The sequence below is a fragment of the Miscanthus floridulus genome, chromosome 2, assembly GCF_019320115.1.
Source record: "Miscanthus floridulus cultivar M001 chromosome 2, ASM1932011v1, whole genome shotgun sequence".
NCBI classification, from domain to species: Eukaryota; Viridiplantae; Streptophyta; class Magnoliopsida; order Poales; family Poaceae; genus Miscanthus; species Miscanthus floridulus.
The window spans coordinates 18550130-18573338 of NC_089581.1; the positions used below are offsets into that span (position 1 = coordinate 18550130).

General features: G+C 50.7%; 4 protein-coding genes across 4 annotated transcripts; 2 read left to right on the forward strand and 2 right to left on the reverse strand.

The window, feature by feature from the left end:
• The first annotated feature begins 6525 nt into the window (after positions 1 to 6525).
• Positions 6526 to 8493, forward strand: LOC136518964 (GEM-like protein 1). The gene is made up of 4 exons (XM_066512643.1): positions 6526 to 7445; positions 7552 to 7641; positions 7762 to 8039; positions 8178 to 8493. The coding sequence occupies exons 1-4, from the start codon at positions 7196 to 7198 to the stop codon at positions 8373 to 8375; spliced, it is 816 nt and encodes a 271-aa protein (XP_066368740.1). The 5' UTR covers positions 6526 to 7195; the 3' UTR covers positions 8376 to 8493.
• A 317-nt stretch (positions 8494 to 8810) lies between these two features.
• LOC136518975 (uncharacterized) lies at positions 8811 to 10245 on the reverse strand. The gene is made up of 2 exons (XM_066512651.1): positions 9927 to 10245; positions 8811 to 9630 (listed from the first exon to the last, which is right to left on the reverse strand). The coding sequence occupies exon 2, from the start codon at positions 9621 to 9623 to the stop codon at positions 8973 to 8975; it is 651 nt and encodes a 216-aa protein (XP_066368748.1). The 5' UTR covers positions 9624 to 9630; positions 9927 to 10245; the 3' UTR covers positions 8811 to 8972.
• A 2492-nt stretch (positions 10246 to 12737) lies between these two features.
• LOC136518956 (syntaxin-111-like) lies at positions 12738 to 14061 on the reverse strand. Its single transcript, XM_066512637.1, has one exon. It carries the CDS (start codon positions 13963 to 13965, stop codon positions 13021 to 13023), a length of 945 nt encoding a protein of 314 aa, XP_066368734.1. The 5' UTR covers positions 13966 to 14061; the 3' UTR covers positions 12738 to 13020.
• Positions 14062 to 14552: 491 nt separating this feature from the next.
• On the forward strand, positions 14553 to 21402 carry LOC136538085 (uncharacterized). The gene is made up of 9 exons (XM_066530077.1): positions 14553 to 14868; positions 14954 to 15070; positions 17833 to 17937; positions 18021 to 18125; positions 19404 to 19542; positions 20063 to 20178; positions 20252 to 20308; positions 20434 to 20547; positions 20657 to 21402. The coding sequence occupies exons 1-8, from the start codon at positions 14632 to 14634 to the stop codon at positions 20518 to 20520; spliced, it is 963 nt and encodes a 320-aa protein (XP_066386174.1). The 5' UTR covers positions 14553 to 14631; the 3' UTR covers positions 20521 to 20547; positions 20657 to 21402.
• Positions 21403 to 23209: the final 1807 nt, after the last annotated feature.

The window sequence follows — 23209 nt, forward strand, 5'->3', positions numbered from 1 at the left end:
GCCTTCCTCTTACTCGACATGCCCGTCGACTTGGTAGTATGCCCCGCCCAGAATAGGTGGAGCCATAACTCCCAATGGGGAGCAATCCCCAAATACACCTCATAGATGGCAACGAAGATAGCCGCCTGAGCGATGGAATTGGGATTGAAGTTGTGGAGCTCCACGCCGTAGTAGTGCGGGAGCGCCCACATGAACCGGTCCGCCGGGACGCTGAGGCCGCGCTCGTGAAAGGAGATGAAGCTCACGACGTAGCCATCGCGAGGCCTCGGCTCTGGCTCGCCGTATGGAGCAATCCACTCTGGCCTGGTGGGGTCTGTCACCGGGCGAAGGAGTCCACCGTCGACAAGCGACTGAAGCATCTCCTCGGTGACGTCCGACAGGTCCTAGGGGTTCGCCTCGACAACGATGATGTCGCCGGCCATGGGTGCGATGGAGGAATCAGGTGCGGCGGTGAGTTTTTTCTCTCTCTCCCACGCTCTCGCTTTTTTCTCGCTTTCTCCCTAGGCTCGCTCTTCTCTCCTCTTCTTCCTAGCACTCGCTGCTCTAGCGATGGCTCGACGGAGGTGGTGCTAATGCAGGCAAGGTAAGACGAGGAGGGGCGAGACTCTTTGGGTATTTATGCGGGGAGGAGGCGAAACGAATGGGCGATGAAATCGGGGAGATTTTCCCCCCGATCCGGCGCAGTTAACCACGAGCCAATTTCGCCGGCCCACGCGCCCATGTCCCCCACATTAAATGCGAGGACAGTTATGTTCCATCCACCACATCACGCTCGGCCGCTACGGCAGTAGGCGTCGTTTCGTCTCCCCATGAAAATCGCCTCAAAAGGCGCACCACCCGTTGCCGAGCCAATAGGGAAGATATCCCCCGCGGCCTATTCCTTTCGTATGAAGGAACCAGGCTCTGAGCCTATTACGATCTAGGGGTTCGAAGGCTGGGCCCCAAAGGGTTTCGATAGCCGCCCCAGGATAACAGAGTCAGGGACGACCGCGGGCGAGCCTATATGGGGCCGAGGCCCAAGCAAGTGAAACGCTTGGGACGCCCAAAGTCGTGTCAGAGACCGGCAGGAAAGTCTCCAAATGGGATCCCACCATAGGGAGGCACCGAGCCACCGAGGCCCAGTGAACAGCCTCGGAACCCACTAGAGACATCCTCTAGTACTCTTGGAGTGTGTCTCTGGACCGCTAGCCGTCCCCTAGCGAACGAGGTTCGGGCCTCCACTCGGACTACCCGATAACAGCTCACCGGAAGTGCCACCGCTCGTGCCCACCGAGGGTAGCGAGGCACATTCTACCCCTCCTTCTGAGCGAAAAGGAAGCGTGAGGGTCGCACAAAAAGTCAGGGGAACCCCCGACGGCCTTCTCACTCTATGCAGAGGCTAAGGGGCTCTTCCTGCAACCTTGCCGAGACCCAGCGACCCCAGCTCGCACTCAAAGGGGCTCGGTAAAACAAACCCTCCTTCTGAGCGAAAAGAAAGCGTGAGGGTCGTACAAAAAGATAGGGGAGCTCCTGATGGCCCTCTCACCCTGTGCAGAGGCTAGGAGGCTCTTCCTACAAATACACCGAGACCCCACAACCCGGGCTCATGCCCAAAAGGGGCCTCGGCAAACAAACCCTCACGTGTGAGGGGCGTATAAAAAGCCAGGGGAACTCCCGACGGCCCTCTCGCTCCATGCAGAGGCTAGGGGCTCTTCCTGCAACCTTGCCGAGACCAGAATGGGCTCGACAAACAAACCCTCCGTCCAAATGAAAAGGATATGTGAGGGTCAGATGAAAAAGTCAGGAGACCCCCAACCGCCCTCTTGCTCCAGGTGGAGGCTCGGGGGCTCCTCTTGCACCCAAGACCAAGACAAACGGTCTAAGCCCACGCTAGAGGTTTCATTACAAAACACGATAAAGGGCGCCGAGCCCGTTACGGTCCAAGGGTTCGAAGGCTGGGCCTCCAAGAGGTTTCAACAGCCGCCTTAGGGCAACAGAGTCAGGGACGACTTCGGGGCAAGCCTACGAATGGCTGAGGCCCAAGCAAACAGTCGCTCAGGGTGTCCTAAGTCATGTCCGAGACCAGTAGGGAAGTCTCCGAATGGGATCCCACCATAGAGAGGCACCGAGCCACCAAGGCCCAGCGAACGGCCTCGGCACCCACTAGAGAAACCCTCTGGTACTCTTGGAGTGCGTCTCTGGACCACTAGCCGTCCCCTAGCGAATGGGGTACGGGCCTCTACTCAGACTCACCCGATAATAGCTCACCAGAAGTGTCCACGCTCATGCCCATCGAGGGTAGCCTGGCACATTCCACCCCTCCTTCTGAGCGAAAAGGAAGCGTGAGGGACGTAACCAAAGTCAGGGGGACCCCTGACGGACCTCTCGTTCCGTGCGGAGGCTAGAGGGCTTTTCCTGCAGCCTCGCCGAGACCCCCGCAACCTGAACTTGCGCTTATGGGCTCGGCAAATGCGATAAAAAACTACTCGCTTAAACGCAAAAATGAAAAAGCCCCTGGAGGAGTAACTCCACTCCTCCAGGGCCTTGGGGGCTACACCCGGCGGGTGCGCTCGCGCGTACCCACTAGAACCTCAAGAAACAAAACCCAACTCCTACGGGGGCGGGTATAAACCAAGCCTCGGCAAACCCTCAGGGAGAGTGCACGCACTCCCCCGGAGGCTCAGGGGCTACTGTCGGGTACCTTAGAACAGGGTACCCTGAGCGAATAATCAAAGGGGTCACTTAAGTCCCATCAAAAAACAAAGCTGGAAGGTAAGCCGTGGACCCCTCACCCGCCACGTCCGAGCCCACCAGGCCCTCCGCCTTGCCTCGAGCCTCGCGCAGGAGGTGTCAGCGTCCTGACGCAATCTTCGCCTCGCGTGAGGATCTCCACGGAAGGCCTCGGTAGGGAACACGATCTCCGCTTCGCACGAGGCTCTCCATGGAAGGCCTCGGTAGGGGGTGGCCTCTTCGTATCACGCGAGGCTTCTCACGAAAGGCCTCAGCAAGGAGTCCGATCTCCGTCCTGCGTGAGGCTCCGCCCTCCGTCTCGCATGAGGCCTCATTCCCCATATCGCGTGAGACCAGCTTATCCATAGTCTGTCGCCCCTGCCTCGGCCGGTCTTCCCGACAGCATGTCATGTCTCATTAATACTTCAACCACTCCTGCAATCTCAGCCGGACGATGGCTCGACGTCACAGAATGGTCGACGGGACCCGAGGTCGCATCAACGCCATACCGGCTGGGATAGGGCATGGCGGGGATTACCGACCACTATGTTCTGACGCTGTGCCCACAATCAGCGCCCACACTGCACTGTGCCCCGTGATCCCCACCTCAAAAACAACGCGACATGGACAACTTGGCCCGGGTTATCATCGCCTCCAAGCCGGCGCACCAGGTCAGCCGCCCACTCGGGGCCTCGGCACTGTGCACCAAGGTCTCAGCTATCTCGGGGTTTGTGCCCACCGAGACCCCCCACTACGGTGCAGCCTTGGCACCAACCAAGCCTCGACCTCGTGCATAGTCCGTCCACACCGGCTTGCACGTCCATCGCCGCACCCACTCCGATGCAGTCCTAGGGCTCTCACGACGCGCAGGATCGGATGGGACTGGCACGTCGCCCCAGTGCTCTAAGGACGGACCACTCCGACGACCACGCCGCCATAGGAACAGGCCACAGGGCTCGGACATACCGCCCCTATTGGCACGACGTTGCATAGTTAACATATGTACTGTCCTTGTCTTCCCTTCAACTATAAAGGAGAGGACTTGGACCACTTAGAGACGGGGGAACACATTGTAACACACACACACACATCCCAGCCGCCTGAGAGCAACGTCTCAGACGACCCACACAACACCTTGCCGAGACCTGGGACTAGCTCCCTCTCTTCCCTAGCTTGTAACCCCCTACTACGAGCACTTTGGTGCAAGGAATACAAGATTGATCTCTCAGACTGGACGTAGGGCATCGATTGCCTGAACTAGTATAAACCTTGTGTCTCTTTGCATCACCATCCGGAATCGAGAGCACGCAGTTCAAATTCACTGGTTGGTTGAGGACCCTCCGGTCCAAAACACCGACACCAAACTTACAGGGCATTAACCATTGGAGCCAGGGGCAGATCTACCAGGGGGGCTGCCGGGGCTCAAGCCCCCCCTACCCTGGCAGCTCCATTGGAGCCCCCTAGCCCCCCTATGAATTTTTTAGCCATTAACAACAGGGAAGAAGGTGTTGGAGTGCTTCCGACGGAGGTTGAAGATGAGTTTCGAGTTGAAGATGAGTTCCCAGCCCCCCCCCCTAAATATATTTTCTAGATCCACCACTGATTTGAGCTACTAAGGGTATGCTTGATTTCTTAGTGAGCCCGTCTTGCCTAACTAACGTTGGTTTCTCAAGCTTACGGAGAAAGCCTAGCCTGGTCTGGCTGGCACAAGTAACGAGAACCTTGCCTAGAGGGACGAGACAATTTGGCTCTCTCAGGCTATCTCCAACAACAATACCTAAAATATAAGATCTATTTGTCCTCTTGGTAGCGTTACAGGTAAAAGGTTCAATACCTATTCGGCATCTTCTCCAACAACAAAATCCAAAAGAGAATCCTTTCTACAAATGGGTTTCCAGGAGAGAGGATACTCATATTTGGGTTGTGCCTCTCAGACAACCCAAAATAGATCTCCCGTATAGGTACTTTGTTGGAGACTGATTTTAGGTCTTTTGCTATCTATTTTGGGTTTGGGTGTCCTTGTTGGAGACAGTCTCATGTTGATAAGAAAAAATTTGACTGCACAAGCCCCGAGGTACTCAGATAAAGCATCCAAGGTCCAGTTTAGTTTTCTCCCAAAATACCAAATTTTTTAAGATTCCCCATCACATCAAATCTTTGGACGCATGCATGATGTATTAAATATAAATAAAAAATAAAACTAATTACACAGTTTAGACGAAATCCACGAGACGAATCTTTTAAGCCTAATTAGACTATGATTGGACACTAATTACTAAATAACAACGAAAATACTACAATGTTATTTTACCAAAAATTTCGACATCTAAACAGACCCCAAGCAAGCAAGCTTGCTCTATATTCCCGCCTAGTAAGGTTACACAATAATAAGTAAGGAAACTAAACAGCCCCACAAAACTCTAGGAGCTCACCATGAGAGACGAGCCAATTTGGTTGTATGAGTAGCATAGAAAAAATGTTGACGGCACATGTCAGCACATGCGTCAAGACCAACTAGCTAGCTACCAAGCACTTCTCTTTAACGTCCTAAGAGTCCAGAATGGTAGTGTGTTAGCAAAATCTCTCTACAGTTAAGTTTAGGTGACTTATGGCACTGACAGGTGGTCCAATTTCACCTGGTGGGTAGCCTCTCACTGCAGCGGCGGGCCTAGAATTTTTGCTCGTGCCACTATAATTTTTTCATACAGCTCAGTATAATCATATTATAATCTAGTAAACATTCTCATAATATTTGCGGCATCTAATACTATCTAAGGGGGAACTTTCAATGAATTTGCTGGTGTGTGCCAGAAGACTTTCGCATTCTCAAACAAAAATTTGTAGGATGTGTGCCCCTAAAACCATTTGAACGCTGAGGAGTACTATTATATGTGGTCAGAGCCTCTGAGCCTCAGACTCTCCAGGTTTTACCAGTGATCAATATTCTAATAGAATTAGTTTTAGCACTCCATGCGTTAGCTTGCAGATCCAATTTTTAAGTCTCACATCCATGCGCTAGCTTGCAGATGACTAACTAAAAGGACCATGAAGAAAAGCGATAAATAAGCAGCACATGAAGAGAGAGATCACCGGAACGTTCTCGGCGGCGGTTCGGCACCACTATGGTGAGCCGGTGACGGCAAGGGCACATTTGGCTGGTATTAAAATTGGCTGATAAGCCGATTGAAACTGTTTTGTTATGAGAAAAAAATACTATAGATTTTAACTGTGATTTCAAACGAAAAGGCCCGAAGGGTTGGATTGCCGTGGGAATCTATGATTAGCGGCGGCCATGGCGTAGATCGAGACGTCGACTCGCCCTGATTGTCGGTGCTTGCGGCCTGCTATCGACTGTGTGTATACGCGGTCCGGCGAAACGTCCTCGGCGGCGGCCGCTCGCAGGATTGAATAGGTAAGTTTTTTTTCCCGTACGTACATAGTATACATATACTTACGGCCGGATCCCAGGGTATGGCGTGGACCCACGGGCAGTCCGCCACTGTCTCATTGAGTCATTGGACAGAACAGCACCATTGGACCACAGGCCTATTCGTAACTAGCGCACTCTTTGAATACATAGAGTTGGCAGCCCTAAGGCCGTCTTTAGTTCAAAAACTTTTTTAAAAAAATGCTACAATAGCCATCACATCGAATCTTGCGATACGTGCATGGAGCATTAAATATAAACGAAAAAAACTAATTGCACAGTTTGGTTGGAAATCGCGAGACGAACGTTTTGAGCCTAATTAGTCTATGATTGAACACTAATTGCCAAATAAAAACGAAAGTGCTACGGTAGCTAAATTCCTAAAATTTCGCAGAACTAAACGAGGCCTAAATAGGGTGGTTCCCTACTTCCCTGTTTTTTTTTTAAAACATCCTACTTCCCCCTGTTTCAGCAGCAGTAAGCATGACAAGGCTCAACTCTCCTGGGTCAGAACTCAGAAGGCCACAACCATCAGACCAGGGCTGACCAAAACCCGATGCCGCTCTTGGGCCCGGTCAGCCCTCAGCCGTTCCTTTTCCTTGCCCATGAAGGCGCCGCGCCGGCGTGGCTATCGTATCCATCGCCGCGCCGGTGATTCGGTGCGGCAGACGTACGCGCACGGCGCACGGCCCGGACGCTGCGAACCCCCAAAATATTCCACTTGTCTTCCTCACCTCGTCGACCGAGCTGGAGTGCACGCTCCGCACCCCCCACCCCTTTTTTTCCCTTTCCTGCCTTCCTCGGGTGGAGCCGTTACAGCCGTGGAGTAAAGGAATCGCGCCGCAGAACCTTCGACTCCTCGCCACTGGCTGGAGAGTGGAGATGCCTGGAGACTGGAGTGGACCTCCGATTCCGCACGAAAAGAAAGCAAACCACCCGCAGTTCCGTTCCGCAAGACCAGATCGCCCGCCGCTCTCCTCCCTCCCCTGAGCCCTGATCAAATCCAGTGCCGGCGGACGCCTCGACCCCTCCCGTTCCATCCGATCCTCCAGTGAACAGATGGCGTCGCAGTGGGCTGCTCCGCCGCCGGGCTACCCGGTCGGGCACGGGCAGGCGTACGGCAACCAGCAGCCGGCCATGCCGCCGCCGGGCTACCCGGCTGGGCACGGGCAGGCGTACGGCAACCAGCAGCTGGCCACGCCGCCGCCTCAGGCCGCCACGGCCGTGGCCGTGTCGGCGACGAGCAACGGCGTGGGCAACCCCTACGTGGTCGTCACCCCCGCGTCCGCGACACCTTCCACCGGCCAGAGTACGCGCCTGAATCTGCTCTTGCTCATCTTTTGCGCCCCCTTCAAGTTGAGAGAAATCCGTCGGCCGGCTTACGTGTTTGTTCGCTTGGATTGGATGCGTTGCAGCCGTCAGGAAGGCGCTGTGCCGCTACGGCAAGCTGCTCGAGGACGGGACCCGCAAGGCCGCCGACGCCACCGGCAACATCTGGCACCACCGTGCGTGCCTCATGCTTTGATACTCTCTCTTTCTCTCTCTGATCGATTAGTCAATCGTCATCATACACTGATACGCGATGTGGCTTCCGATGTGTGATTTGCTGCTTCCTTGATCGATAGTCCGGACGGCGCCGAACATGGCAGACGCGGCGGTGGCGCGGCTGTCGCAGGGAACCAAGGTGTACGCGGAGGGTGGCCACGACAGGGTGTTCTTCCAGACGTTCGGCGCCATGCCCGGGGAGCAGCTCCGCAAGGCCTACGCCTGCTACCTCTCCACCTCCTCGGGCCCCGTCATCGGCATGCTCTACCTCTCCACGGCGCGCCTCGCCTTCTGCAGCGACAGCCCGCTCTGCTACCAGGGCCCTGCCGGCCAGCAGCAAGAGTGCATGTACTACAAGGTAAGTGGAACTGTGGAAGCCTGCCTTTCAGTCGCCTTCAGAAGTTCAGTTCAGTTCAGTTACCTGCAACTGCAAGTTCTTCGGTTCCATGAGACTGACAGAACAAAAAATGGTATTGTGTGCGAAATTTGCCTGCAGGTGGTGCTTCCCCTAAGCCAAGTGATGTCAGTGAACCCTTCTTCCAGCATGCGCAACCGGGCGGAGAGGTACATTCAGATCACGACCACGGATAACCACGAGTTCTGGTTCATGGGGTTCGTGAACTACGACAAGGCCCTCAAGAATCTCTACGAGGCCCTTCAGCACCGCGATGTCAACGGCCACCAGCGCAGCTGATGCTGATCAGGCTTCGGTTCGGTCCTACTGCTGCTGTACTTTGTTCATGATGAACTGTGCCCTCCTTTTACCTCGATCTGATGTTCTTGAATAAGAGGAACAACGAAAAATACTGCCATCCTAGTGTGTTTGTGTCGCTAATCTGATCGGCGCAGAGAAAATAGAGATAAAAGCTTTAGCTGCGTCTCTCAAAATACTATTTCTTTCATCCTTGATAAGGTAGCATTTAGCCATCTTTCTCATGGAGTACATTACAGTGCTCCAACCCTGTATGCAAACTGCAACCTTGCAACAGCATATAAGACTTTACACCATAGAAGCCGCTGTTTCCGCATCGGTCATATGTGTACAATAACGTTTGTTTTTTTAGCAATAGAACACATATAGGCTCAGCAAGAAGGTAGCAGCTAAGAATTCTCGCGATTTACAACAACATTAGATGGGAAAACTGTTGTTGCCACGGCGTTCGGTTCTGTATATAGTAGTCTCATATAATCATAATCATGGAGATAGGATTGTATAGTAAGCTGTAGCACGGCGTAGCGATGGCGTGCCTTGCTCCAGTGCATCAGGTGTTGGATTGGATCAATCAGCAATTCAGCAGTGGTGTGGGTGCCCGTGGGCGTGGACGGTCTGGTCGATGGAGTCGACGCGGTTCTTGAGCGCGGCGAGCTGGGCCTTGACGCTGAGGTCGATGACGTGCGAGTCGTCGGTACCGTAGCAGACGACGAATCCGGCGATCAGGGACGTGTCCACGACGTTCTCGACCTTGAGGTTGACGAACCCGGTGAGGCGGCGCATCTTGCGCGCGATGAGCTCGGTCTGCCGCGCGTCCAGTTCCACGGCGGAGGTCACCACAACGCGGAGCGCGACCATCTGCGGCGGCGGCGGGGCGCTGGCCTCGGCGTCCGGGGCGACGGGGGTCATGCTGCAGTTCGTGTCCACGAGCGACCGCAGGAAGTCGAGCGTGATCGGCTTGAACGGGACCGGCGCCAGGGCCGCGACCGGGACCGGGATGGACGCGGTGGTCCCGTCGTGCTCGGCGCCGACGTAGCTGCTGGCCCGGCGCAGCGTCTGCGCCTGCCACCTCGGGCAGTGCGCGTGGGACCGCCCCGCGGCCGCCGTGCTCGGCTGCGGCGCCGGCACGCCGTCGAAGCGCACCGACGCCGGCATGAGATGCCCGCTCTCCTTGGCCGCCGGGAACACCGGGTGGCCGCCTGGATTGATGGGCTGGTTCAAGATGTTCATCGCTGCCCTGCACGGACGCATTCCAGTAATCATTAGACTGCGTCGATCGAACTAGGCCTCTTTAAGCATTCGAGCTACTTGGCATCAGCACAAACGTGCTAGCAACTTGCAATTGCCCACGAAGGTTCGGCAAGAACAATCGGATTTGCTCATTTATACACGGTAATCCAGCTACGAATGAATGAACTAGTTACACATCTAGAGTTCTACTATTCCTATATATGATACAACAGCAAGCACAAGAACAGGAACATATACGATAGCAAGAACTCGAACAGTGAAGCGCGATGGCACAGAGCTAACCTTGGCTCAGCAGCAGCACAAGCAGCTGGTGATCAGAGGGATCGGCAGGGAAGCTGAGGCGAGGGTGGGGAGAAGAAGCAGCCAACGTGGGTAGAGCAGAAGAAGGGGGTAATATCTGCCAGAGTGCCAGCGGGAGGATAAGGTAGCAGCTGCTGCGTAGGCTCGCTAGCTGGCGTCGAGGAGGGGAAGAGAACGGGAGAATTTGGCGTGCACACGATGCGGCCCCGGCAGCCGCACACGCCCCATCCGGGGAAATCTGCGTGCCGGTGCCGCGTCCGCCAATCCCCGAGTGGTTACCGGTCATTCTTCCATCACGAGCCCCGCCTCCTATCCGCTCTGTGTTCCACGCGCGCGACGGGGCGTCACGGTTTTGGACGGCCGCGCCTCGCGTCGGGCCCAGACTTCCGGGTCCGGGCCGCCTCATGGAATGGAATGCAGGAACGATCCATGTGGCCACCACATGGAGCTCTGCGTGTTGCGGCCGGGACATGTGATTTTTATGGCTCGCCTTGTTATTGTTGGCGAGTACGATGGAGTGTTGTTCCCTGGCGTCGTAGCCAGCCTGCCGGTTGTAGATTCGGATCGTTTTGCGAAAGAGTCCTTTCAACATATGATTTTTTTTTTCACTTTAAGATTAAGATCCAACAGCTTCATTTTTCTTCTACCTCTAGGATTCTTCTATCTTAAGACAATTACAAGATCACAGATCTACATATCACATAAAACATTTTTTTTCTATCCCCCTGCCCGTTCGTGAATAAGAAATACACGTGTGCTGGACTGCTGGTGCACTGCTGCGTCGCAAATACATGTGTGCTGCCCGTTCGCGTCGCGTCATGGGTCCCCTGGCCGGTGCTGGTGCACTGCTGTGCGATAAGAAAGCGCACTGGCTGGATGCAGACAAACCGAGGCAATAATCCGGTGGACTAAAATTCATGTGTTTTTTTTATAAAACACACGTGTATTGTATAACATTTTTGTTTGCGAAAAAAATCTCCGTCTTGTTTTTGAGGGGCAAAGATTAGATTCTGATTTCATCTTTTTTTTAAAAAAAAATCAGTTGTTCTCCAACTGTGCTCGCAAAATTTCAGAAGGCTTTTTCTTTCCGTGCATAAAGGAGAAGTGCCCTAAATATTAATGAATGAATGTGTAATGTTTCGCCTTTTGTCAGCAACAATTCTCAGCCATTGGGCCATGATTGTGATATTACTGACACTTTCTTTCTTTTTCTTCCTTGAGGTCCTGTTCGTTTGTCTTATAATCCGTACTTTTTAGCTTGTTTTTTCAGTTGGAACAATATTTTTCTTTCACAACTAATCAGCCGGAACAGTGTTTCGGGGTTTTTTTTCCAGCGAAGCGAACGAAGCCTTTTACTAAACTTTGTACTCCTACCATAGCAATTGAACTCGCGCTCCATCTCCCACCTCTTCTCAGTCGCTAGCGAATTCATTTTATCCGCATGATTAAAGGTTCGTGGGTGAACAACCATCCCTCACCGTCCCAGCATCCTCTAAACCTGGCGCCAAGTGAACAACCTTGGAAGCTGAATTCCCTCCCCCAACCTCGCCCTTGGCCTCTATTCTTCTCCGGTGTACTAGTTAACATGAGTTCAATGAGTTTGAGACTTCGGTCATTTAATTTCCAGGCACTGTGAAAGAACAGAGGCCTGGTTAGTTTCGCTGAAATGGCGAAAAATAGGGCCAGAGACCCGTTCCCTTGTCCGCTGGCCAGTGGCCGCTACGGTGGAAACGACATTCGTGTCCAGTTTTTCACGTGGTCCAAACATCAGCAGCATTTTTCACTTTCTTCCAACCTATATAAACGCGTCCACCCACATCACTGTTGTTGTGTAAGGCCCTGTTTGTTTATCTAGTCCATGGACTAAAAGTTTTAGTCCACTTTAGTCTATGAACTAAAAGTGAATTAAAGTGGTGTTAGGTTCCTTAAATTAAAATGGGCTAAAGTGGAGAGAGAGGACAATAAATAAGAGACATGAGTGTCTCCAACACCTTTTAGTCTATTTTAGTTCAGTTTTGTGGACTAAAGGATTTTAGTCCACTTTTAGTTCAAGTGTTTAGCTGTTTAGTCGCAGATTTTAGTCAAAAAAAAAAAAAAACTTTAACACCGCCTAAGTTTGCCACCGGCGGTAATGCATCCAGTAAATCATCAAGTACAGCTGCAGATCATGGGCTTTTGGCCTACACTCTTGCATTTGGCAGGCTGCTTTACTCCTCCACCTCGCACTGGAACCCAATCGGCACTTTGCATTAGGTCACCTCGAGTCTTCAGAGAGCGGAATGGACTGTGTCACTGTATGAGGAAACGGCCGAGATGCAGGGCCGAGCCGTCTGGGCTTCTGGAATCTGTTGATGGACTTATGGGCCAAAAACAAATTGTTTGTTTCTTTCAGGGCTGTGTGTGGGCGTGTGGCTGATGAATTGGAGTGTAGTGAACACTGGAGCATGAATACTGCTGTCTCCTAGTGGATTATTAGGACAGAGTCACATAGCGGTTAACACTTAACAGGGCAGCTCCAGATTATCTGCCACAGTAGATCATACTCCGTATATAACAGCATCACCGGAGGTTTCTCAGATTCAGATGCGAGGAATCAGCCAATAATGTTGATTTCCTAGTGATGAGAATTAACAACAGGACAAAACAGAGCAACGGAAAATTTCCTTACTTTGGGGTCAAGGAGCAAATGACAAGAGCGTACCAGCAACGATTTGGCACAGATATTGGGAACCCAAACAGTAACAAGCACCATATATATAATCTCATGGTAATGTGATTTTTAAATTTGAACTGTCAAGTGCTTAGTTGATTCACCAAATCTCATATCATACAATACAACCCAGTAATAAGAGTCTACGAGATAGGAATTGCAATTAACGGTGGTATCATCAGCTAAATGTGATGCATACAGAAACATTCAGGCTCAAATTAACGAATACGAAATCAAACAACGAGACACAACCGCAGAGTGTCCTGATCATTAGAACCCCAACCGACCCAATGGATCGAATTCGAACCCCTCATTTTTTTTTCACAATTCACAACCCCGGGCGTTGTTCCTCCAATCACAACTCGATCAAGACCTCCTGAGGCTGGCGGCGATGGGCACGATGACGAGCAGGACGAGGAGCAGCAGGATGATGATGCCGATGCAGAGACACTTGCGGCTGCTCCGCTGGTACTCCTTGGCCTTGCCCAGCTCCTTGTTGCCGCCCTGCACGTAGTGGGAGGCGTTGGCGACGTGGCTCTCGATGTCGTCGAGCTTCTCCCCCTGCATCTCCACCATGACGGCCATGTCGAGGAACACCTGGTGGAGCTCCAGGAGGCTGCGCTCCACCTCGCGCGCCGCGTCGTGGCGGTCCTGGATCTCGTGCACCGCGGCGAGCACGGCGCCCTTGCCGTGCTCCGAGACGGCGGCGCCCAGGAGCTCCTCGCCGCGGCCGTCGGAGATGATGCGCTCGATCACCTCCTCCTCGGGGACCTCCCCGGTGAGCGTGTAGTAGCGCCGCTCCACGGTCTCCTTGTACTCGGACATCATCCGCTGCCGCAGCGCCTGGAAGTCGAGCATGAGGTCCTTGAGCTTCTTCCGGAGCCCCGCGGTGACGGCGGTGCGCGTGCGGTCTAGCGGCGTGCCCTCGCGGCACCCCGCGGAGAGCCTCCGCTGCGCGGCGTTGGCGCGGTCCAGGGACTCGAGCCTGGCGCGGATGTCGCGGGCGCGGCGGAGCACGGCGACGATGTCGGCGTTGACGCGGCCGTGGTGCGCGCGGAGGGCGTCCGCCTGGTGCAGCGACTTGCCCTCCTCGTTGGCGGCGTGCAGGCGGTCGAGCGCGTCGCGGATGGCCGCCATCTCCGCCTTCACCGCCTCCGCCTCCTCGAAAAACCCGCGCAGGCGCTCGTCCGTGACGCCGCCGGCGCCCGACTCCGGGAGCTCGATCCCGTCGCCCCCCGCCTCCAGGTCCTTCATCGCCGCCTTCTTCAGGTCGACGTAGCTCATGAAGGACTTGGTCATGAGGTCGTTCATGGCGCCGATCTCTGGATTGCCTCTCCCGCTTTCTCTGTGTATGGCTAGGGTTTCGCGGTGGTGGAACGAATCGGCGGGCAAAAGGAAGAGCGATCGGGGGCCGGGGGATTAGAGGTGAGAGGAAGGGGAGGCTTTAAACTCGCAACGGTCAACGTGGAGCGGGGTGCACGGGAATAGAGCCGTTGGGCGAGGCGGTGGCCGGGGAGGGAGGCGATGCAGGGCAACGGCTATGAGATGATTTTCCCCCTTTTTTTTTGAAAAAAAATTGATTTTTCTCATCGACCTGTTGGATTTACTGAATCTGACTGAAAACTGACTGGAAAAATACTGTTGTAGCTAAATTATTGTGAAAGAAAAATAGTCGAACAACTTGGTAAGCCGAACGGGGCCGATCGTTGCAACGGTTACCGAGCGTGATGCGATCGATACGGGGACAGGACGGGAACGAACGAACGAAAGAGATGGGTACCCTGCTCACTGACATGTATGGCCCACTGTCATTAGGACAGTATCTGGTTTTCTCACCTTGGCCGTCCAGATACGATCGAGCAGCCAAGAACAGATGAACGGTGATTAGTTCTGTTTCCCAGCAAGGAAACCTCTCTTATCCCTTCTGGTCCGGGAGACAAGGAACGGGCGCGTCCGTGCTCGCGCAACTCCTCGCCGATGGCGTCCTCCACTCTGCCAGCCTCCCCTTTCCGTCCGTCTCTTCCCGGACTTCAGGCCCCGGACCCTGCTAAGCTTAAGCACGTATCCGTTCGAACCCCCGTTCGCCGTCTTCCCGTTGCAGCCTCTGCAGCACCGTCGGGCGCCGCGGCGGCGGCGAGGGAGCGCAGGCGCTTCCTGGAGCGCTACGGGCTCAACCCAGATGACTTCGAGGAAGATGCAGGGGAGGATCCAAGGGTTCGTTTCAATTAGTTTGAACTTAATCGTAATGATTGGCGCTGCGGATTGGTGTGATTTTGAGTGGGATTTTTTTCTTTGGCAGGAAGAGAGGAGAGACAGGCGGAGGCGGCGGCAGTCGGGGAGAGGGGAGCAAACTGCGGAAGCGGCAGTGACTCCAGCGAAGGCGGCGGAGCCTCGGGAGACTCACAAAATGCTTCAGGTTTGGACGGAACTGTTCCTTTGCTTTGGTTATGTAATGTAATGTAATGTCAGCAGTTATTATATCAATCTAGTACTCTTCAGAATCACACAAAAATACGATTCCATTTAGTGCAACTGTGCTTATCATTTGGACTTGCATGTCTGTGGCATCCATTTGCACGCAGCCTCCATTGATTCATTAAGGTGCAAGGGGCTTCACTTTTAGACCCAAAACATCTGAAGATCAGTGTGTAGGGCATGTAGTTTAGAGTCCCCTATGAGCTATGTAATTGATCAGCCATTTGTTTTGATGGTGCTAGCGACATGGATTAAGATAGTTTGACTTACAGCCTGCACTGATTGATCTAGGTGGGAGGGATTTTGCTTTTAGACCCGATCCAACTGAAGATCAGTGTGTATTTGTTGTAGTTCAGTGTCCCGCATGAGCTATATAATTGATCAGCCATTTGTTTTAATGGTGCTAGAGACATGGATTAAGCTTTAGAGAAATCTAAAATCTGCTTCAAGTGTCTTCTATGGTGTGATTGATAGACTGGATAAATAGTAATATTGATTAGTATCTCTGTATTTAACTAGCATATATTGCCCCTTTCTTTAAGCAAATAATACTATCAATTTTGAGCTGGTAAAAGTGATGCATCTTGGCTCCTATCACATGCCATGGACCTTATAGTGATTTATACTTATACGTAAGCCATACAAACTGTTGAGCTTGATGCAGGTATGTTGTATTGGCCTGTACACATATTATATTCGTGTACGTGGCTGAAGAAAGCAATTTCTCTCCCATCTTGTCATTCCGTTAAGCAGTGACGAAGCCAGAAAAAAATTTAGGAGGGGCTGAAACAAAAGAATAGAGTTTTTTTTATCTTCTCTTAACCTTAGCCCCTCCTACCTAATACATATATGCATAAAATTTTAAGGGAGGGCTTAAGGGGGCTCCACGTGCGCAGGATGGGTAGGGGGGGCTAGAGCCCCCCTAGCCCCACCGCTGGCTTCGTGCCTGCCGTTAAGTATGTAAAAAGTTGCAGCTTCTGAGAAAAGGGTGTTGTCGGGTACCATGAAACGGGGTACCCCGAACGTTTACCGAAAGAATCACTTAATCCCTATCAAAGACAAAGCCAAAAGGTAAACCATCGGTTGACCTCCGGCATTGTCCGAGCCCACCGGCTCTCCGCCTCGCACGAGGCCTCGACGGCCTGCCAAATCTCCGCCTCGCGCGAGGCCTCGACGAGGAACCAACTCTCCGTCTCGCCCGAGGCCCCGCGCGTGAAGCCTCGAACGAGACAGCGATTCTCCGTATCGCTCGAGGCCGGCTCGGCAACAACCCGTCGCTTCCGCCTCAACCAGTCTCCCCGACAGCGCGTCGCGTCCCATTAATGCGCCAACTACTCCCGCGATATCAGCCGAACGACGGCTCGACACTGCAGAGTGGCCGATGAGACAAGAAGTCGCATCAGCGCCATACCGACCTGGACAGGGCGCGGCGGGGATTACCGGCCACTGTGCTCTGGTGCTGTGCCCACGATCAGCGCCTGCACTACACTGTGCCACCTAACCCCCGTCCCAGAGACAACGCGGCATGGGGAGTCAAGTCCGGGCCACCATAGCCTCGGAATCAGCGTATGAGACCAGCTACTCCCTCCAAGCCTCGGCAATCTACTTCAGGGTCTCGGCAACCCCGGGATTCACGTCTGCCGAGCCTCCCACGATGGCTCGGCCTCGGCACCAATTGAGCCTCGGCTTCTCATGCAGTCAACACACAGTGACCAGCACGCCGACCGCCACGCCCGCTTCGAGATAACACTGGAGCTCCCACGACGCAAAGGATCGGATGTGACCGGCGCGTCGCCCCAGTACTTCAAGGACGAGACCACTCCGTTGCCCACGCCGCCACAGTAACAGGCTACAGGGCTCGGACATGCCGCCTCCGTCCGCACGACGCCGTGTAGCTAGCGCGTGTATCACCCTAGTCTCCCCTTCAACTATAAAAGGGAGGGATCAGGGCCGTTTCTAGGATTGGACACTTACGATTAGGCCTACGCCCACGCGACGAACTCACGCATAAACGCGCGGACGAACACACGAGCTTCCCTGCTGCTTGAGATCAACATCTCAAGCAGTCCACGCCGCTCCACACGGAGACCTGGGACAAGCTCCCTCTCTCGCCCTGCTTGTAACCCCCTACTACGAGCATTTCGGTGCAAGGAATACAAGATCGAACTCTCAGACTAGACGTAGGGCACCCATTGCCCGAACCAGTATAAACCTTGTGTCTCTTTGCATCACCATCCGGGATTGGGAACACGCAGTACAAATTTACTAGTTGGTTGAGGGCCCGCCGGTCCGAAACACCGACAGGTGTCCACCTGTGGATGTGCTATTGTGCTTGTCCAAATAAAAAGGTTCTGCTTGTTTCCGTTCCAACAAACCTGAAATGCTTTTCTTAATAAAAAGGATCTGCTTGTTGCTTGTCCTAGTTATATGCATCCATATCTTACAGTAACCTGTAATGCCAGATTTGTGGAGCAACATTTTTATTGTCTAAACAAGTAAACAGGTTTGTGTGCTGGAATCATTCTTTAATTGTTTGAGTTTAGGTGCATATGCTTTCCACAGAAAAAAGTCCCTGATATGCATGATTTTCTAAGAATTAGAACTGGCATAGGAGCCTCTTCTGCATCTATTTTTGAAACTTAGTTAAGTGGTTATTTCGAAATGAGCTACTTTTGGTACTCAAAGTATGTATGTTTCTTTCAGGTGCTAAGTGGAAAAGTCCGCAGAAGGAAATTACTTTCACCCAAAGATAGGAATGTCCGTCCAATGATGGAAGTTGTCCGAGGAGCAGCCTTTGACATTTTACAAGTAATTTGTTGATGTCACTTTAATCATTGTTTCCCTTTTGATTTACTCATAGACCTTGACTGATTCATGATCATAACTTGCAGTCAGCTGGTGGTTCTCCTGCTTCACTTAGACCAGGTCGGTGGCTAGACTTGTATAGTGGTACTGGATCTGTTGGAATTGAAGCTATGAGCCGAGGATGTTCAGAGGTTGTCCAAAAACTCATGTTGAAACTTCAGTCATGATAGTCTAGACACGAATGCAGATAATCCCACAAAACACCCATTCATCTAATTACCTCTTCTAGTTTTATCACTTTTATTACAAGTGTTAGATAATCTGCTGCTCTCCCCAAATCTCTCTTTTGTCATAGGAGTATAGGATCAGGGACTGCTCCTTTGTTTCTTTTCATCTCTGCCTGTCTATATGACAGTAGCAAGTAGTATAATTGGTTGCCCAAGTAGTATGGGCAGCATGTCCCTTAGTTGGTAGATGACCTCATGTAGTTTTGCCTAAAACCACTGTATATGAAAGGTAGAGGCATAGCTGCAACACCATTCACTAGTGTTGATGTGTGTGTATGCTCTGATCTCCTCTTCTTCAATTTCCAGTGTGTGAGTGTGAGTGAGGGGTGTGACAATACACACCTGAGTAACAAACTAGGCTAACAATAACCTCATGGAATCTGTCTATGGTCATTTCGTTTTGGGGGGGGGGGGGGGGGGGGGGGGGGGGGGCTCTAGTGGAAAATAAGAGCTGGTGTGCAAAATGCTACCGATCTGTGCATGTTACATAAATATTTCTTCAGTCACCTCATTTTTAACATCTTTATGGGCCCTTACACTGTACTCATCATTGATGGTAGCATGTAAAATTACAATATTTTCTTATGAAGCAATGAGCATATGCAGATTCTGAACAACCAATATGGTGGTTAAGACAAATTACTTATGTTGTTTTTATATATCCAAGCAAGGGCTACTGCATATGTGCCAACTGTTCATCATTCATGCACACAAGCACATCAAGTGCAGTGTATTTTTATGTTAAGAAACCGAGCTAGGACTACTGCATACATGCCAACTGTTCATGAATATTCATGATGATCTTTTCAAGGGTTGTCTAGTCTAATAGTCGAGAAACCGAGCTAGGTGTGTGTAGGCGGAAGTCTTCTTCCATGGATTTTCCCATGATTGTTGCATGAGGATCTATTTTAGGAAATGGGCTTAGTCTTCCTCGTTAGTAACTCCGACAACCCCCACCACTTTGGTTGCCTATTCTTCTTATTTACGATGACACTTAGTTCCTCCTAGGTTGGTCAATTTTTTATCTAGTATTATAGCTATGGGATTGATTTCAAATGCTGACAAATAAAGTGTATAAAACCTTCATGAAGCTGCTAATTCTGAAATTGGATTTGGTGAGTGATGTGAACGAGAAGTAATGCAATATATCCATTGATTTTTTGGTCATTTTTTTTTATCTAGGCACATTTTGTTGAGATGGATCCTTGGGTCATATCTGAGGTCCTCAAACCAAATCTGGAGTGTACTGGATTTACTGATGTATCACACATACATATGCTCCGTGTTGAAAAATTCTTGGCCAATGCAGAAAAATCCCAAGGTAGGAATCTTCTTAGGTAACACATATGACTATTGTGGTATGACCAATGACATTAACAGACAGCTGTGAGTGAACAAATGTACAATAAAATTCTATGATCAAATATCGTACAAAAACTAATATACTGATATTTGTTAGGAAAATTGTGGATTGTTTTATTCAGATTGATATTTGATGTGAAAACTGCATTTTATGTAAACATTGTTCTTAGATGGAATTCAGTGATTCATGGATGAATGTCAAAAGCTCAGTAGAATGAAGATGTGCAGAAAATGCAAATGCGGAAATACCTTGATTATTAGCAGTGATCTGCATATCGTATTGTAAGGGGTAGAATGTCTGCTTAGCATCCAAGAAACAATTGCACCTTTATATTTTAATCATAATGACTTAAAATAATCAGGTTTGTAATGGGTTAAACTGATAAAATTCGTATAATAAGTCATAGCAGCGGGGTGATTTGGATTCTTTTAACATATTTTTTCTCTCTTCCCTAACACTTTCTCTTTATATCTCTCAGGTAAATATCCTTCCTTTGATTATATTAGTGTAACACCACCATATCTGGAGGTCAACTACAGCACACTACTCGCCCAACTTGCAAGGTTACCATTGGTTGGAAAAGATTGCTTCATCGTGAGTTCCTCATGCTACATAAACCAAACTACTTTTCCCCTATGCACATTTCTGACTTCATCTATGTTATTAGCTAGTTGAGTACCCATTGAAAACAGATATGGCTGAATCCTGCGGAAACCTTATAAAGGTGGGTTTGCCTTCTGCCTTGACTCCATTCAAGTCCTGATATGATGTAATGCTAAGCATGGATCCTGTAGTGCTTAGCTCTCTTGACGGTTGTTGCAGTTGCTCATGTATTCTCAAACGCTGCAGATAGCTGACAGGAGGTTTGGTAGGACCAACTTGCTAATATATGGGCCAACTTGGTCAGAGAAAAAGAGAAGAAGAGTTGATTTCTGAAGGGTTCAGGCAAAGCTTGCATACAAGGTGTACTATCTTATTTTCATGGTGCACATTTTAGGTCTTCGTCGCAGTAATACACTGACGTTTTATGCACATTTTTTTTATATCTTAACTCTTCACAATCTCTATGCAGGTGTAATGACAAAGAGGGCTTTCTGTACCATAACATCACTCGTGAAGAAGTGTAAATCACGGTTGGCCGGTTGGGCAAGGTTAAGGTTTGAACATTTGTACCAGAAATACTTGACCTACCAAGGCACAGGAAGGCGGTTGATCTTGGTTCTCTGGGTCTATCTCTGAATAACTTGCACAACACAGGGAGCTCACATTTCCCTTTGCTTTCTGGTCAGAGATCCACATCCAAGAAGAGGAAAAAAAGGTCCTCTACCTTCCAAGCATCAACATCAAAGTCACATTTCATGCACACCTTGGAAAAGAAAAGAGATACGCATGTCCTACATTGCAATTCTAATTGATACCCTGTCTAGTATTCTTCGAGAGGGGCTTGTACACTTCTATCACTCTATCTACCCCATGTTTTCTGGGAGGTATGATAGCAAGAGTACCCAGATGTATCCGGTACTACGCTGGTTCAGCTTTTAGGCTGTTAACAATAATTTAACGCACTCATTCGCAGTACGTATGCCAGTGATGTAGCCAATTAACAATCCCTCTCACGGTTTCACCTTTTGGTATTTAACAACAGCCTTGCGCTTCAGCCTTCCATGATATCGCTGGCAGGATAAAGACATGCAAACAGCATGCGCGAGTGCAGCGATCCGAAGCAAGCAATCTCCTGATCCTTTCTTGCATTTCACGGTACGGTACGAGTCCGGCTGTCCCGGCATCTGTATATTAGTCGATTTTTTTTCCTTCCATTTGCAGCAACTGGACCTGCACACGTGCCATTTCATATTTCCTTTTGGTTAGCTATTCAGTTTAGTTGAGGCTAGAGAATGGAGAGCCTGTTCCTGCTGTACCAGCACTGAACTGTCAAATGATTCGGCCGATTGGTCTGCTGCATCGTAGTCCAGCTATCCACCCAGTCCCTGCATCTTTGGAGCGAGTCCCTGATCAGTTGGTTAATTAATCTCCCAGGACCGTTGTCTCGGTATGACCTTGCCGCGGATCAAGTCGAGACGTTTAGATTGATCACATGCTCTGCGTGTACTGTACATGTTAGCCTGGCGTCGTGGCGCAGCAACTCGTTTGTCTCTTTCTCTGGATGCTACATTGGTGTTCGAACTTGAACGCGTGAGAGCTTTGTGCTTTGTGGTGGCTGCTCCTTTACGGCGGTAAAACAGCTTGCGGCTTATAGTTGTCCTGTGAGTGAGAGAGAGAGAGTGTTTATTGTAGCACTTGTTTTGCTTTGCTTGTTTTGTGGTTCTATCGCTTCTCCGATTGATTGTGTTGGAACTTGTAGGTTGCTCGTGGTAGTTATTGTTGTCTTTCCATTGTTTTCTTTTAGTTACCCTAAAATCTTAGGGCCTGTTTAACTCGGCTTATGGTTGTCCCAGCATAGCAGGTCTCAAACTTTAGTAAAGGAGGATGGTTGTGTTAGGCGCGGTGAGCCAATGTAAAAACTTAGCCACTTTTATGGAGATGAAACCCAAAAGAATCCTGTTGGGGTGTAACCCTCTTTGTGACGCGCCATGTCGGAACCCGGGTATAGTGTTAAATGAGCAAGGGCCGGGTCGTCACCCCCGTGACGCGCCGTGTCGCGATCTAGACACGGTGTCAAGTGAGCAAGGATCGGGTCGTCGCATCCTTAGTGGCGGGTGTGGTGCAAAAGGAGCAAGGGTCTTCACACCTACCTCGGCGGGTGTGAAGGGTAAGAAAGCTAGTCGAGCCAACTAGAATCTGTTTAGGTAGCTGGAATGTAGGGTCCCTTACGGGTAAGTTAAGAGAGTTAGTGGACACAGCGGTTAGGAGACGTGTAAATATCTTATGCGTCCAAGAGACTAAATGGAAGGGGCGGAAGGCGAAGGAGGTGGACAATACCGGCTTCAAGCTCTGGTACACAGGGACAACTTTAAAAAAAATGGAGTATGAGTTTTGATTGATAAGAGCCTCAAGGATGGTGTGGTGGAGGTGAGAAGGCAAGGGGATAGGATCATCTTAGTTTAACTTGTCATTAGTGATATGGTCTTAACATAATTAGTGTGTATGCCCCCAAGTAGGCCATGATGAGAGTGCTAAGCGGCTTTTCTGGAAAGACTTAGATCGCTTGGTTTGAGCTGTCCCTAGTAGCGAGAAGCTCTTTATAGGAGATGATCTTAATGGCCATGTAGGTACCTCAAGTGCAGGTTTCGAGGCGGTTCATGGGGATTTCAGATATGGTAGTAGGAACCAGGAGGGGAGAGGAAGTCTTAGACTTCGCCATAGCTTTTGATCTAATGATAGCTAACACTTTCTTTCGTAAGAGACAGTCCCATTTAGTGACCTTTAGTAGCGGCTAGTACTCTAGTCAAATCGACTTTGCCCTTATAAGAAGGAGGGATAAACGAACATGTGTGGACTGTAAGTGATACCTGAAGAATGTGTGGTCGCTCAACACAAGTTGGTGGTGGCCGACTTCCGCTTTCTGGTGCAAGCTCGTGGGAACAAATAAGCTAGGGTTGCTAGAACAAAGTGGTGGAAATTAGAATGGGAGGCATCAAAGGTCTTTAAGGAAAATGTCATTGAA

Bases quoted from the DNA above. Each gene is read 5' to 3' on its own strand.
- LOC136518964 (XM_066512643.1), top strand. From the start codon at position 7,196: ATGGCGTCGCAGTGGGCTGCTCCGCCGCCGGGCTACCCGGTCGGGCAC. The intron at 7,446-7,551 runs GTACGCGCCTGA...GATGCGTTGCAG, and splicing joins GACACCTTCCACCGGCCAGA to CCGTCAGGAAGGCGCTGTGC. The intron at 7,642-7,761 runs GTGCGTGCCTCA...CTTGATCGATAG, and splicing joins CGGCAACATCTGGCACCACC to TCCGGACGGCGCCGAACATG.
- LOC136518975 (XM_066512651.1), bottom strand. From the start codon at position 9,623: ATGAACATCTTGAACCAGCCCATCAATCCAGGCGGCCACCCGGTGTTC.
- LOC136518956 (XM_066512637.1), bottom strand. From the start codon at position 13,965: ATGAACGACCTCATGACCAAGTCCTTCATGAGCTACGTCGACCTGAAG.
- LOC136538085 (XM_066530077.1), top strand. From the start codon at position 14,632: ATGGCGTCCTCCACTCTGCCAGCCTCCCCTTTCCGTCCGTCTCTTCCC. The intron at 15,071-17,832 runs GTTTGGACGGAA...TGTTTCTTTCAG, and splicing joins AGACTCACAAAATGCTTCAG to GTGCTAAGTGGAAAAGTCCG. The intron at 19,543-20,062 runs GTAGGAATCTTC...TATATCTCTCAG, and splicing joins CAATGCAGAAAAATCCCAAG to GTAAATATCCTTCCTTTGAT.